Source organism: Saccopteryx bilineata, chromosome 1 (assembly GCF_036850765.1).
Source record: "Saccopteryx bilineata isolate mSacBil1 chromosome 1, mSacBil1_pri_phased_curated, whole genome shotgun sequence".
Classification (NCBI taxonomy): Eukaryota; Metazoa; Chordata; class Mammalia; order Chiroptera; family Emballonuridae; genus Saccopteryx; species Saccopteryx bilineata.
The window spans coordinates 135,901,612-135,916,526 of record NC_089490.1 but is presented as its reverse complement, the minus strand read 5'-3'; the positions used below and the strand labels follow the sequence as shown (position 1 = coordinate 135,916,526).

Below are 14,915 nucleotides of genomic sequence, written 5' to 3'. Positions count from 1 at the left end.
GCCTTTATCATGTTGAGGTATGTTCCCTGTATTCCCACTTTGCTGAGAGTTTTGATCATAAATGGGTGCTGGATTTTATCAAATGTTTTTTCTGCATCTGTTGATATTATCATGTGATTTTTCTCCTTCCTTTTGTTTATGTGATGAATCACATTGATTGATTTGCAAATATTGTACCAGCTTTGCCTCCCCAGAATAAATCCCACTTGATCATGGGTGTATGATTTTTTTCATGTATTGCTGGATCCAGTTTGCTAACTTTTGTTGAGAATTTTAGCATCTAAATTCATCAGGGATATTGGCTTATAGTTTTCTTTCCTTTTTTTTTTTTTTTTTGTATTTGTAGTGGAATAACCCATTGCATGGCCTTGGATGGGAACACAGCCAACAAGAAAAGAATTTTTTTTTTCATTTTTCTGAAGCTGGAAACGGGGAGGCAGTCAGACAGACTCCTGCATGCGCCCGACCGGGATCCACCCGGCATGCCCACCAGGGGGCGATGCTTTGCCCCTCTGGGGCGTCGCTCTGTTGTGTCCAGAGCCACTCTAGCACCTGAGGTGGAGGCCACAGAGCCATCCCCAGCGCCCGGGCCATCTTTGCTCCAATGGAGCCTCGCTGGAGGAGGGGAAAAGAGAGACAGAGAGAAAGGAGAAGGGGAGGGGTGGAGAAGCAAATGGGCGCCTCTCCTGTGTGCCCTGGCCGGGAATCGAACCCGGGACTCCTGCACACCAGGCCAATGCTCTACAGCTGAGCCAACCAGCCAGGGCCAAGAAAAGAATGTTTTGTCAGGAAAATTGTTTTGTGACTTGAAGGCGGGTCACTGAAACAGGTCTATGTGACTGAAGGCAGTTGCTGGGCTTTTCTCAGTAAAATGTTCTCATAAGATTTCTGTACTTTCCAAGGTTATCCCTTGAGAGGAATGTTGTGGGAACCATAGAAGCAATAGCAATTAATGCCTTCTGATATTATGTTGTTACTAAGCAATCTTGCAGGTGCACTCCATGTATCTTTAAGTAAAAGTTACACTTGATGTTATGCCAATTTCTCAGTAAACAAGCTTTTTGAAGTCTTGTGAAGAAAATTAGGACACAGCGTGAACTCGGGGCCATTTGCCTGAGCAAGCGGTGGTCCTTTGCTAGTCCTTGATGATTTCATCTGCTGATCTCTCTCTCTGCGCCCCCGACTCACAACAACATGTATTTTTCTGAAGTTGGAAACGGGGAGGCAGTCAGACAGACTCCCGCATGCGCCCGACCAGGATCCACCCGGCATGCCCACCAGGGGACAATGTTCTGCCCCTCTGGGACATTGCTCTGTTGCATCCAGAGCCATTCTAGCGCCTGAGGCAGAGGCCACAGAGCCATCCTCAGCGCCTGGGCAAACTTTGCTCCAATGGAGCCTCGGCTGCGGGAGGGGAAGAGAGAGTCAGAGAGGAAGGAGAGGGGGAGGGGTGGAGAAGCAGATGGATGCTTCCCCTGTGTGCCTTGGCCGGGAATCGAACCCGAGACTCCCACACGCTAGGCCGACGCTCTACCCCTGAGCCAACCGGCCAGGACCTAGTTTTCTTTCTTTGTGTTGTATTTGCCTGTTTTGGAATCAGAATTATGCTTGCCTTGCAAAAGGAGCTTGGAAGTCTTTCCTCCTCTTGAATTTTTAAAAATAGCTTGAGAAGGATAGGAGTTAGTTCTTCTTTGAATGTTTGGTAGGATTCACCTGTGAAGCCATCTGGCCAGAGCATTTGTTTGTTGGGAGTTTTTCATAACTATTTCGATCTCATTTGTTGTAATTGGTCTATTTAGGTTTTCTGATTCATTCAGATTGATTTTTCTTTTCTTTCTTTTTTTAAAAATAAATTTATTTCCAGGGCCCCCCAGGCCTCTGGGCCCTCCTGCAGCACCGGCGTCATCTGCCATTTGGTGTCTCCTCTGAAAAAGCCAGATTGATTTTTGAAAGATTATATGTTTCAAGGAATTTGTCCATTTCACCTAGGTTATCTAATTTTTGGCATACAGTCCTTCATAGTATTTTCTTACAATCTTTTGTATTTCTGTTGTGTCAGTTGTTATTTCTCCACTCTCATTTCTAATTTTATTTATTTGAGTCCTCTCTGTTTTTTTCTTGGTGAGTCTGGCTAAAGGTTCATCAATCTTGTTTACCTTTTCAAAGAACCAGCTCTTGGTTTCATTGTGTTTTTTTTTTAGTCTCTATGTCATTTATTTCTGCTCTGGTCTTTATTATTTCCTTCCTTCTACTTCCTCTGGGCTTTACTTGCTGTTCTTTTTCTAGTTCTTTTAGATGCAGGGTTAAGTTGTGTATTTGAGCTTTTTCTAGCTTCTTAAGGTATGCCTGTAATGCTATGAACTTCCCTCTCAGTACTGCTTTTGGTGTGTCCCATAAATTTTGATTAGTTGTATACTCATTTTCATTTGTTTCACGGAAATTTTTTATGTCTTTCTTGATCTCATTGTTGACCCATTCATTTAATAACATGCTATTTAGCGTCCAACTGTTTGAGTGTTTTTCAGTTTTTCTATTGTAGTTGATTTCTAGTTTCATGCCATTGTGGTCAGAGAAGATGCTTGATATAATTTTAATCTTCTTAAATTTGTTGAGACTCGTTTTATGCCCTAACATGTGGTCTATCCTAGAGAATGTACCATGAGCACTTGAAAAGAATGTATATTCTGCTGCTTTAGAGTGAAAGGTTCTGAAGATATCTATTAAATCCAGTTGATCTAGTGTGTTCTTTAAGTCTGCTGTTTCTTAATTAATTTTCTTTCTTGAGAATCTATCCAGTGATTTTAGTGGGGTATTGAAATCCCCTACTATTATAGTACTGCTGTTGATCTCACCCTTTATGTCTATCAAAATCTGCTTTATAAGTCTGACCTGTGGTGGTGCAGTGGATAAAGTGTCGACCTGGAAAGCTGAGGTCGTCAGTTCAAAACCCTGGGCTTACCTGGTCAAGGCACATATGGAACTTGATGCTTCCTGCTCCTTCCCTTTGTCTCTCCATTTTCTCTCTCTCTCTCTCTCTTCTCTCAAATGAATAAATAAAATCTTTTTAAAAATCTGCTTTATATATTTAGGTGCTCCTACATTAGGTGCATAGATATTTATACTGGTTATATCTTCCTGTTGGATTGCTCCCTTTATCATTATGTAGTGGCCTTTTTTATCCCTTACTATAGTCTTTGTTTTAAAGTCTATTTTGTCAGATATAAATTTTGCTACCCCAGCTTTTTTTTTTCATTTCCATTTGCATGAAATATTTTTTTTTACCCTTTTACTTTCAGTCTATGTGTATCTTTTGTTTTGAGGTGGGTCTCTTGTAGACAGCATAAGTAAGGGTCCTGTTTTATTATCCAGGCTGCTACCCTATGTCTTTTGATTGGAGCCTTTAATCCATTTATGTTTAAGGTTATTATTGATATGTAGTTATTTATTGCCATTTTTTTCTTTAAAGCTACATATCCCTTTTACTAAATATTTTTCCTGCTTTGTTCTGTCTACAGCAGGCTCCTTAACATTTCTTGTAGCATTGTTTGGTTGTGCTGAATTCCTTGAGTTTTTGGGGTTATTTTTGTCTGAGAAGGTTTTTATTTTTCCTTCAATTTTAAATGATAACCTTGATGGATACAGAAGTCTTAGTTGTAGGTTATTGTTCTGCATTACTTTGAATATTTCTTGCCATTCCCTTCTGGCCTCAACTGTTTCTGTTGAAAAGTCAGATGTCATCCTTATAGGGCTTCCTTTGTAGGTGATTGACTGTTTTCTCTTGCAGCTTTTAGTATTATTTCTTTATCTCTTAGCTTTGGTATTTTAATTATGATGTGTCTTGGTGTAGGTCTCTTTGGGTTCTTTTTTAATGGGGTTGTCTCTGCTTCTTGAACCTGTGTGACTCTTTCCTGCATCAATTTAGGGTAACTTTCAGCTATAATTTTTTCAACAGGTTCTCTATCCCTTGTTCTTTATCTTCTCCTTTAGGAACTCATATTATGCAGATATTGTTTGTCTTCATGTTGTTACAGAGCTCTCTTAGAGTTTCCTACACTTTTTGATCCTCTTTTATTTTTGCTGTTCTGCTTCTGTGCTTTTGCTTCTCTTGGCCTCTAAGTTGCTGATTTGATCCTCTGTTTCATCCAGCCTGCTTTTAATTCCTTCTAGTGTAGTCTTCATTTATGATATTGTGTTTGCCATTTCTGTCTGGCTCTTTTTTTTATGATTAACATGTCCTTTTTGATGCTTACAATTTCTTTATTTAGGTGTTCATTAAGTCCATCCATTGCAGCTTTGAGATCCTAAGCATCCTCACAATCATTATTTTATACTCTGCATCCAGTAATTTGATTTCTTCCATTTCATTCAGATCTTTTTCTGGGGATTTTTCTTGTTGATTCATATTACTTAAGTTCCTCTGTCTTCCCATTGTTTTTGTGTGTGGCTTGCAGGCTTGTTCTAGTTGTGGACTCCTTAGCTAGTAGAGTGCTTTAAAGTCTTAGTTTGCCTGCTTTCAGTTTACTTAACTCCACAGGGTGCTTGTTTACTGATCTCAGCAGGGGGCTTATTTGAAATTGTATTTGGGAACTCTGTGGGTGTGACCTCTGAGAATCTAAAGCAGGGGTCCCCAAATTGCGGCCTCCTGAGGCATTTATCCGGCCCCTGTCACACTTCCAGAAGGGGCACCTCTTTCATTGGTGGTCAGTGAGAAGAGCATAGTTCCCATTGAAATACTGGTCAGTTTGTTGATTTAAATTTACTTGTTATTTTAAATATTGTATTTGTTCCCATTTTGTTTTTTACTTTAAAATAAGGTATGTGCAGTGTGCATAGGGATTTGTTCATAGTTTTTTTTTTATAGTCCGGCCCTCCAACGGTCTGAGGGACAGTGAACTGGCCCCCTGTGTAAAATGTTTGGGGACCCCTGATCTAAAGGCTGTTCTGCCAGTTGCTCTTCAGGGGGAAGGACATGTTCTCGGTATCAGAGGGGGTTGGTGTATCTCAGGTCTCCCTGGAGACCTGAGTTACTGCCCTTTCCCCTTCCTGTTTTCTGCTGTGTCTTTCACGCTGATTGGGGCTGGAGAGCTTTTTGGAGGTGGGTCACCAGGAACCACTTTAAACTTGTGCTGGGTGGAGGGATCAACCCCTCCTTTGGCTATGGCTGCCTCCGCACTAGAGAATGAGTCAGCTTCTCAGGTCGTAAGCTGGATTTTACCCACTCTTGGCCAGTGTGTGTGGCCTCTATTCCTGAAGTGAGGTTCTTCTGCCAGACCCCCTCTGCCTCTGCCTCCTCAGGCACTCAGGCACCAGCGTGGGCTCACAGTCCACAGATCCAGCTGCTCTGCTCAAGCTGGGAACTCCTTGCCTCACTGGGCCACCCCCTGCTGGTATACAGGCTGCTTCTCTGGGCTCCACCCCCCACAGGCATGAAGGAAGCCTCTTAGAGCTCTACCCCTTTTCTTCGCAGTGTAGGCCACGAGGCTCCACCCTTTGCTGGTGCTTGGGAAGCCTCTCCAGGCTCCGCCCATCACCGTCACCATGCAGACCGCCTGGCTTTGCACCCTACAAGCATGCAGGACACCTCACCCTGCTGGGTTCTGTTCCGGTGAGGGAGTCCTCTTCAGGCTCCACTCCCTAATGCTGCCATGCGGGCTTCCTCCCTGGGTTCTGCCCCCATCCGCCGCAGGGGCCAAGCAGGGGCCACTGCCACAGCTGGGCCCTCCCGCCCTTTGGAGGGTACTCAGCAGGTTGAGGGGGCCGTGTAGCCCAGACCTCAGTACAAATCCTGTGTCCCTGATGTGCCCCTGCTTCTAAGTGTTCTCTGCTCTGGGGCAGGAGAGCCTCTGGTGGGTGGGGTAATTACTTCCCTTTGTTGGCTTGGTTCTCCCTGGAAGAATGGACACTTTAGGTTTGGGGAGTGACCCAGTATAGGGGTCAGGGTGGCTGTCCCCCACAGTCTCTGTGTCCCTGCAACTACAATCTCCTTTCGCCACTTCAGTCCTCTCTGCGCTTCCCGTTCTTGGGGCCCTGGGTAAGTGGCTGTGAATGAGATTTTCTGCGTGGTCTCTTTAAGATGGTGCCTGGGTCTGAGAGTTCTGTCTCCCTCTCACAAAGAGTAACCGGCTCTTCTTTCAGCTAACTACTGTCTGTACATATCTAGTCTCTGGGGCTCCAGGCTGGGGTTCCAGTCCTGTGGCTGAGGGTCCATAGCTCTCCTGGAAACCCACCCCGCCACAAGAGACCCTCCAGGCTGCCACTTCCGGGGGTGGGGCAGCCCTTTCCGCGTCTCCGCCTTTCCTACCAGCTCAGTGTGGTTCCTTTGGTGTTGCTTGGTTATAGATTCCTCTTAGTCCAAAGTTGGTTTTTCGAGATGATTGTCCCTAAGTTAAGTTGTAATCCACTTTTTGTAAATATTTACTTATTTATTGAATTTATTGGGGTACAGGTTTTAAGTGTACAACTCAATGAAATATCATCTGCACATTGTATTGTGTGTCCATTGTCCCAAGCAAAGTCTCTTTCTGTCCCTGTTTCCCCACCTACCCACCCTTTGCCCACCTCCAGCTAGTCCCCCTCTTTCCCTCTGGCTATCACCACACGGTTTTCTGTGTCTGTGTGTTTTGTATACATAGTTTTATATATTTTTTTGCTTAGTCTCTTCACCTTCTTTCATTTAGTTCCCCAAGCCCCTTTCCTCTGACAGCTGTCAGTCTGTTCCATGTGTCCATGCCTCTATTTTTATTTTGTTAGTGGGTTTATTTTGTTTACTAGATTCCACATATAGGTGAGATCATGTGGTATTTGTCTTCTTAATGTCTGGAGGGCTCCAGGGCTCAGCGTGAGTGAGCCTATCCAGGCTCCTGGGTCCAGCTACTTCTAGATGCTGCTAATTCCCAAAGTGTGGCTCTAGCTTGTCCTCTCCCATTTTCTCAAACTCCTGTGTCCAACTCTATACTTCACCTCACCACCGGGTATCTAAGTGACACCTTGACTCTGTTATGTCCCAAACTATGCTCCTGACCCTCCCCTACATCTGCCCATGTCAGAAGGGTGAGGCCATCCTTTCTGCTGTTTGACTCTTGATCACTCCGAAATGCCGGATCTCTAGAATCTGACCATGCTCACCTCCTCTGCTGTCACCTCACTGAGATGGAAGAGCCCAACTGATCTCTGTGGTTCTATCTTTGCTCCATCAGCCTATTTTCAAGTCTACAGGCCAAGTTAATACTTCGAAAATATCAGTCATGTTCTGTCACTTCTCTGGCCACCACTTTGTGATGGCTTCTCATCGTATTAAACGTGAAAGTCAAAGTTCTTAACAAAAAGAGAGAGAGAAAAAAAAAGAAAAAGAAATAGAGAGCCAATTGGATGGGGTTTTGCCAAACAAGTGTCTTGATCTGATTTAGGTTTCCTAAGGCCACCATACTAGGTGGGTGTGGGATAAGCATCCATCCCCGTCAGTTGTGAACCGAGGGTTTTGCTAGAATGTGATGTTTTCAGTACCAAAACCAGGAAAGACTCAGGTAAATGGGCATGGTTAGTTAGCCTATCTTTTGTCCTCCTTCCAAAACTGTGCTCCCATGACATTCATGTCAATGTTTGGTGGATGAAATATGCTAGCTATCCTCACAACATACAGTGCTGTGTGCCTCACACTTATGTGAAGGGCATTATGCTACAGATCCCATTTCTGTAAGCAGCTGATGCTATTTTTAAGATCAATCCATTTTGCTGTACTTACCTCAACTTCATTGTCTCTAAAGGCTGTGCAGTATTCCATGGTTTGCATCTGCCACCTTCTACTTATCCAGCAGCTTATGGCCAACAACACAGTGAATTGGGTAGTTTTCTCAGTTTTTATCTTTTATTTTTACTAGAGGTTGTGTTTATTACTTCCATATCCATTCAAGTGACTCTCTGTGAGCCAAGTTCTCACTTTCCTTTTTTATTCTATATCTTCTTGTTAAACATTTGGACTTACCCTTCTGTGAATCACCTATGAATACTTATAGCACATTTTTCTTTTTGTTTCCTTTCTTTTGTTGTTGATTTGCAAGAAACGTTGTATAATATATATTAATCCTTTTTCAATCTTAGTCATTGCAAATACCTTCTTGGTCTGTATCTGTTACCTTTAACTGTGAGGGCTTTCGAACTTGTGATGTAGCTCAGTCTGTCCTTTCCCCGACCCCTACATTTGGTGCTTTTGCAGGGAGGTTCCAAAAGTAACTAATTTTTAAGGACAGTTCAGAGTGAACACAGTTCTGAAGCCATGCTTAGGATAAGATCAATATACAGAAACTACTTTCTCTATGCTGGGCTTTCAGAAAACACCCGTCTCACTTTGCCCTACTCATCTCGACCTAATTCTGGGGTTTCTTTTTCCTTTTATTTTTTCAAGACTGAATGGGTTAAGAAAGGAAACCATTTAAGTAAATTTGGTTCTCCTAATTTTTTTTCTAAATATAACTTTAAAATGCAACACTCCCTTAATAAACTTCACGGTGGGCAGAAGCAGTTGACAAGACAACTGAGAGGCGGGAGTCTCACTTCACCCTCCCCATCACATGTATGTGGTTTGAAAACTGCGCAGAACTCTGCAATCTGGAAAGAAGACTGAGCGTAAATATTTGTGAAATATTTCTTACAAACCCCTTGTCTTACAAGCTCTAGAAACCTAGAGCTGATTTGACAAAGAAACCCCATTTTGATTTCTATAATGATATACTGAACACTGCGTGCTACAGAGTGTTTCTTCACTGGGTTTGTGACGAGTATGGAAACACAGAAAGGTAATGCCATGATCCTTGCTCAGGAAGGTTCAGGGATGGCACAGACACACTGGTGGACAACGGGGCCATAGAAGATGGCAGAGAACTTAAAAGTGTACCTTGAACATGATGGAGAGCAGCCACAAAATTCTCTTGTATTGTCATCACCAAAATAAAGAATGTCACAAGGCTGAGTAGAGCCTGTTAAACATTCTGAGTCTCAATCTTTCTGAATCTATAATATGAGTAATAAAGCTTATGCCAGGTGGAGAAGGTAGACCTTAGGAGGGGACAGTGTGAGTCTGGTTCCCGGAGTGTGAATGGTGTCATGGGTAGGATGACGGGTGGAAAATGGTATTAACACTGCCAATTGTAACCTATGAGAAGAACAAGAAGAGCCAGCCTGGGTACTTTCTAGAACACAGTGACAATAGGTCCCACACTTGGAACTGGAAGACATTCATGTCTTCTGATGAATGCCACGTACTAACTTTTCCCATTCTTTCTTCTAGGAGAAAAAAACAAAAACCTCCCTCCTTACTCTCTCTGTAGTGGAGTGCATGTATTTAAACAACAAGCCTGCCTTTTGTGCCCATCACCACTATGTCCTGGGAGGGGCCTTCAGTATTGTTCTCAAGGCAGAATCCTTAGGCCTGGTTTTCTTGTTTGGGCTTCTGTAGGCGACTTGCACACAACAGGCTGTCGACAGAAACCTTTAAGTGGCCATGAAGTCTGGAGCCCAGATACAATTCACTTGTCAAACAGGATCAAGGATGAAGGGCACAGACAGGAGGCCAAAGCAGGCCTAGTCCCCCTGTGGCAGTCTCTGTCAACCTTAATGGATCTATTAATAGAAAGAGCCACTACAGTGGGGGCGGAGGGGGGGCTAACCTTGTTAAAAAGCACATATAAATGCGTTGACAGATCAAATCTTTTGTTAGAGAAGTAAGGGTCACAGGCTGAGGCTGGCAGGCTCTCAGACGGGCTGGGGCTGGGGCACTTCAAGATACTGTGTTTCAGCCTGCCCCTGAAGCTGCAGGCAAACTGCCAGGTCTGACAAGCTGGGCTGTGGGACTAAAGGTCATTTCTTTTTAGGACCTTTCCATAACAAGACAGACTCACTCTGCTAGAGATAGTCACTTCTCTGCTCTCAGACCAGCGTGAGTACCACAAACCCCTGTGCAACCATCAGCATTTCCAGAGCTAAAAACCCACATGTGCATTCTGGATTCATGGGACAAATGGAAACTGGTGAAGAACAAACAGAAAACCAGAACCAGCATCTTTCAGAGTTGTTAACACGGGGAACCACTGGAAACAGGCAGTTACTTCTCTTCAAACAAGGAGAGTGAATTGAGGTGCTTCAGATGCCTTGTGTGTTATTGCAATGCCTCAGGATTACTTCAGAAAGTTCTCTTTGAGCAGCGCTATCCTGTCCCTCCGTGGTCAGTGGCCAAGCTCTGCACGTCCGCCTGCCCCTCACCTCACACATTTCTCAGGCTGTTATTTTTGTTCTTAACATCGGTCCCCTTCCCATTCTGTCTGTCTGGGTCATATTTCCTGCCCCACCTTCCTCCAGGAGAACCTGTTTACAAATTCTCAAACCACTGAAAAAGAGCTCTACCAGCTAAGGTTTATATTTTTCTGGAAATAAGCCAATGGCTTTAAGCTTAGCTTGAATTGCAAAATGGCATAATATAAAGTCAGCATTTGTTTTTACTATTTATAAAAGAAAATATATAACTTGGTTCTTTTTGTTGTCTTTATATATTGTTAATAGGTACTTTAAAATCCCTTCTCCATATCTCTCTCTAAAAATGATTTAAAAAAAACCAAACAACCTCATAAATAGTCGTCTCATTATGGCCTTTGTTGGCAGTGAATGACTTAATGTTACCTTTGGAAAACATTTCTCCTGAAGAATATTTGGTTCCTGAGCACCAGGACCCTCCCCCAGAGCACACAGAGCAGATTCACCAAACACATACCAGACAGAGCAAATGCACAGTATAGTCAGACTCAGACAATTTACTGAATTTAGAATCAAGTTCAAGTAAGCACTGTAATAGGTAACAAGATTCAAACATCAGAAAAAAATTATTTAAATTACAAAAATGCAAGCTCACTCAAGTCTGTGGGCCACTGATGAACTTCATTTTCAATGCCAGCTGATGTGCAAGTATGACATTATAAGGTTACCAAAAATGGGAAGTTGTACACACAGCCACAGTCCACCACAGGTAATTCTTCTTACCGTGAATAGAAAACATCATTTAAATAGGACACATTTACACTCCCTTAGTTTCTGTAATTCCCAACAATAAAACATAATCTTAGAACAAAGAATTCTCCTTGGTTGGTCACACCATTCATTATGAAAAGGGGAAATTAAGATCATAAAAGAACAACACTGAAACAGATAAATAATTTACTTGTAGGTAGTTTTGCTGCATTGCACATTACCACGCAAAATCCTAAAGCTGATTTAAAAAAAAAAATTTTTTTTAATTTATTCATTTTAGAGAGGAGGGGGGGAGATAGATAGATAGATAGATAGAGAGAGAGAGAGATAGAGAGAAGGGGGAGGAGCAGGAAGCATCAACTCCCATATGTGCCTTGACCGGGCAAGCCAGGGTTTTGAACCGGCAACCTCAGTGTTTCCAGATTGATGCTTTATCCACTGCACCACCACAGGTCAGGCTAAAGCTGATTTTTTTAAAGCTTGGAAAATACATTTGCCTTTTTTAGTTTCTTGCTAAGTGAGACACATGCTTCTTATAAGGCGAACTATTCTACGTAGACCTGAGTTTAAAGTTTAAGTGTCTGTTCATTAGAGCTTGCCAACCCGAGTGCACAGGTGTGGACAGTGGGTGCGGAACCAGTGACCTGCTCAGCCTGCAGGTGGCCAGCCCAGCCACAGCAGCCTCTTCAGGTCAGCCCCAGGCTGAGGAGTGCTGCCTGAAGCCAGCAGCCTGGGGTGAATGTGTGCAGAAACCACTGGTGTCAAACACTATGTTTGTACTTTTGCTGTGATTTCCTTACACGAATTGTAGTCTTGAAAACATCCTCTGGGGTGTAAACAGGAACAGCACACACAACAAGGGAAAGGAAGGGACAAGTACTGTCTGTCTTTCTGTGAAGACTGAACACAGAGTACTTTTCTCTGACAAGATTTTAGCAGGTACCCACCAGTCTCATTTCTTTTGCTATTACAAGTACTCAAAAGAGTTTATGGCCTTCTGGGCCAGCCCCTAACTGACATGAATTCTTCTCCTGAGTGAAGCCCCTCCCTGGCCTGTCTCTGGCGTCAGCACACCTCTGCACTGCCAGGGAAAGCGCCCTCTGTCTTCTCCCCAGGACTGTAAGGGGGAAGGACGATGTGAGAGCTGCTTGTGACTGGGACTGCAGTTGCTTCTGCACCACAGTGAGCCCTCCTGAACAGCACTTTTTATATTGGGGGGAGGCCATGTTTCCTTGTTTATTAGAAAAATGACCTTGAAAATAATCTATAGGAAAAGTTAAGAAGTAAAATTCTAGTGCATAAAAAACTTTTAAAATTGAAGTTTGGTTACGTCTCTTGCCTGATTTTTTGTGCCCATGAAAGAAACTCCTTTTCTCCCACCAACACGATGCTACTGTATGTCCTCTCTTCAGTGTGACTGTTTGTGCAAGATCAGCAAACATCTTCTGTAAAGGGACATTCAGAAAATATTTTAGGGCCTACAGGCCACCTAGTTTCTGCTGCACATTCTTCACATTTTTATTTGATTTTTTTTTTAAATCTCTAACTACATTTAAAAATTGAAACACCATTCTCAGCTCAAGTCTTCTAGGCTTTCCCTGTGGGCAACAATCTGTCAAACTCTGCTCTAGGGGTTCTCTGGCAGGGCACACGGGCACTGAACTGGACATAGTCTAAGGCTAGCTGGGCCTTGGAAGCCTGGTCTGAGGCTTCTTCTGGAGACAGAGGCGGGTCCCGGCAGGCCTCTAGGCAGGTATAAAGCAGTGCTCCTCCGGGTCTGTCACTGCATGGCTCCCCAAACTGCACCCCTTTCCAAAAAGTAGCTATTCATGGTAGGAGGTCTTAATCAAGGCCTACTTAGATCTGTACCTGTGCTGGCTTATCCTTGCCTTGATTTTAAAAGCAAATTCAGCCCTGGCTGGATAGCCTGGCTGGTTAAGAGTGTCGTCCAGATATGCAAAGGTTACGGGTTCAATCCCAGGTCAGGGCACACACAGGAACGGATTGATGTTACTATCTCTCTCTCTCCCCATTCCTAAGTCAATAAAACTTTTAAAAAAATTTTTAAAAAGACAAAATCATATCCTCTAGGCATTTAATTTTTTCATTCTGCAGCTTAGGGCCTTACTATTCCAAATGGGTGGTAGAAAAGCTGAAGTGTAAACTTACTTCCTCTTCACTACCAGTGCCCCCAGTGCCCAGGGCACACCCATCTAAGAACTCGGGGAGAAGCATGCCAGCTCCTCCTCTTCCTGAGGAGTCTGTGACCCAGCTCTTCTGTGGCTGCGCCTCAGAAAGAACCGTGTTTCCCAGGGACCAGGGAGTTAGCATGTGCAGACCAGTACTTTGGACGCTGGCTCCTGCACGGAGATCTTGACCTCCATCCTCTCTGACACAACACTCCACAGTAGCTGCTGCAACAGCACACAGCCCTCAAACCGTCTGCTGCCTGACAGGTGAATGTCACAGCAATGACTTTCTCATTGTTAGAACATTCACTTCGAAGAGCAGAGTCAGAGAATCTGCATTTCTTTCATCAGTCTGTAATCTTTTAAATCATTAATATACAGTATGCCATCATTTTAAACAATTAATAAACAAGATAAAAATCCCACTTCTTTTTCTCTAAGTTAAATAAGCCCTTCCAAATCGAAATTCTTTCTCTAATCAATGATTTAAAAATATTTTTCCCAATGATTTTAGGGAAAGGGGGTGAGGAGGAAGGGAGGGAGAAAAAAAGAGGGGAAGAGAGACAGAGAAGCATCACTTCACGTTCCACTTCTTGTTCCATTCAGTCATGCACTCACTGACTGCTTCTCCAGCATGCCCTGAACGGGGGTCGCACCCGTGATCTCCGGTGCGCTGGGATGACACCATCACTGAGCAACCTAGCCAGGGCCTAATCAAGGATTTTTTTTCTTTTAAAGCAGCTGATGGTTCTCAAGATATACACCTACCAACTAGATGAATTTAATTCTTCTGGAGTTAAATAGTGTGCTGTGCATGCATGCACGTGCGACACACACACACAGCACTCTAGTCATTACCTCAAATTTTTCAGGTCTCTTCACTTTAAAAATAACCACTTCCTCATAACTAGTCTTTTCTATTTCGAACATTATATTTCTCTATATTAGACATAAAAGGTTTTGATATTTTTAAATCTTCAAAAAAAGTGACAGACCTGAAGAATAAATAAAAACTAAACATCAGCCTCTTTAGGGCAGAGCTTCAAGATAGAGAAAAACAGTACTTGAATTTCGGTCAGTAGGAGTTTTGGTTCTGTGAAGCATCACTCTTCAGCCCTGTCTGCACTGACAGACACACCTCTGCCACTTTCCCAACTTCAAAGTGCACCTGTGTTAATTAAACATAAAGAAAACCCAAAAATCTCTAATTTTTGGCAGATGTCCTACGCAGCAAAATTGAAGTGATTTTCCCTTTTCCCTGTTCAAATTACAGCTGTGTACAAGACAGGGCTGAATGCAACTCTTCCTGGACAGCAGAGTGTACAAACAACGGATTCTGTCTTTGTTTCAGGGAACAGAAGGGGAAGGGAAAATTAAAACCAAGCAAACACAGAGAAGAGCCCTGAGGCACACATGGCTTTTCCTGTAGAAAGTCCTCCTGGGCTCTGCGCTCTGCCATGCTCACAAGGCTCCTGCAGTCTTCTGTGCCAGCAGGCCCTCCTCCAGCCAGGCGGGGGCGGCCGGAGCAGTGCGGGGTGTCCACCGGTGGATGCGCCGCAGCCGCAGCAGGTAGAGGAGGATGGAGAGTAGGACCACCAGGAAGCAGCCGGAGAACAGGTAGTGGTTGTAGACAAAGGAGAAGCCGCGCCAGTGAGCGTGCCCAGCCCGGAAGGTCTCCTGCTGGATATCTCTGCCCACATGGAAACAAAACAG

General features: G+C 43.6%; 1 protein-coding gene across 3 annotated transcripts in view; it reads right to left on the bottom strand.

Annotated features, from left to right (window-relative positions):
- Window positions 1-10,779: 10,779 nt before the first annotated feature.
- The window catches only part of ENTPD4 (ectonucleoside triphosphate diphosphohydrolase 4), a 40,108-nt gene continuing 35,972 nt past the window's right edge, over window positions 10,780-14,915 (bottom strand). For all 3 annotated transcript variants that reach the window (XM_066267391.1, XM_066267401.1, XM_066267409.1), the window contains exon 13: window positions 10,780-14,892. In XM_066267391.1, coding sequence (XP_066123488.1) covers window positions 14,664-14,892 — 229 coding nt within the window. In that variant the 3' untranslated portion in view covers window positions 10,780-14,663. The remainder of the gene's footprint in view (window positions 14,893-14,915) is intronic.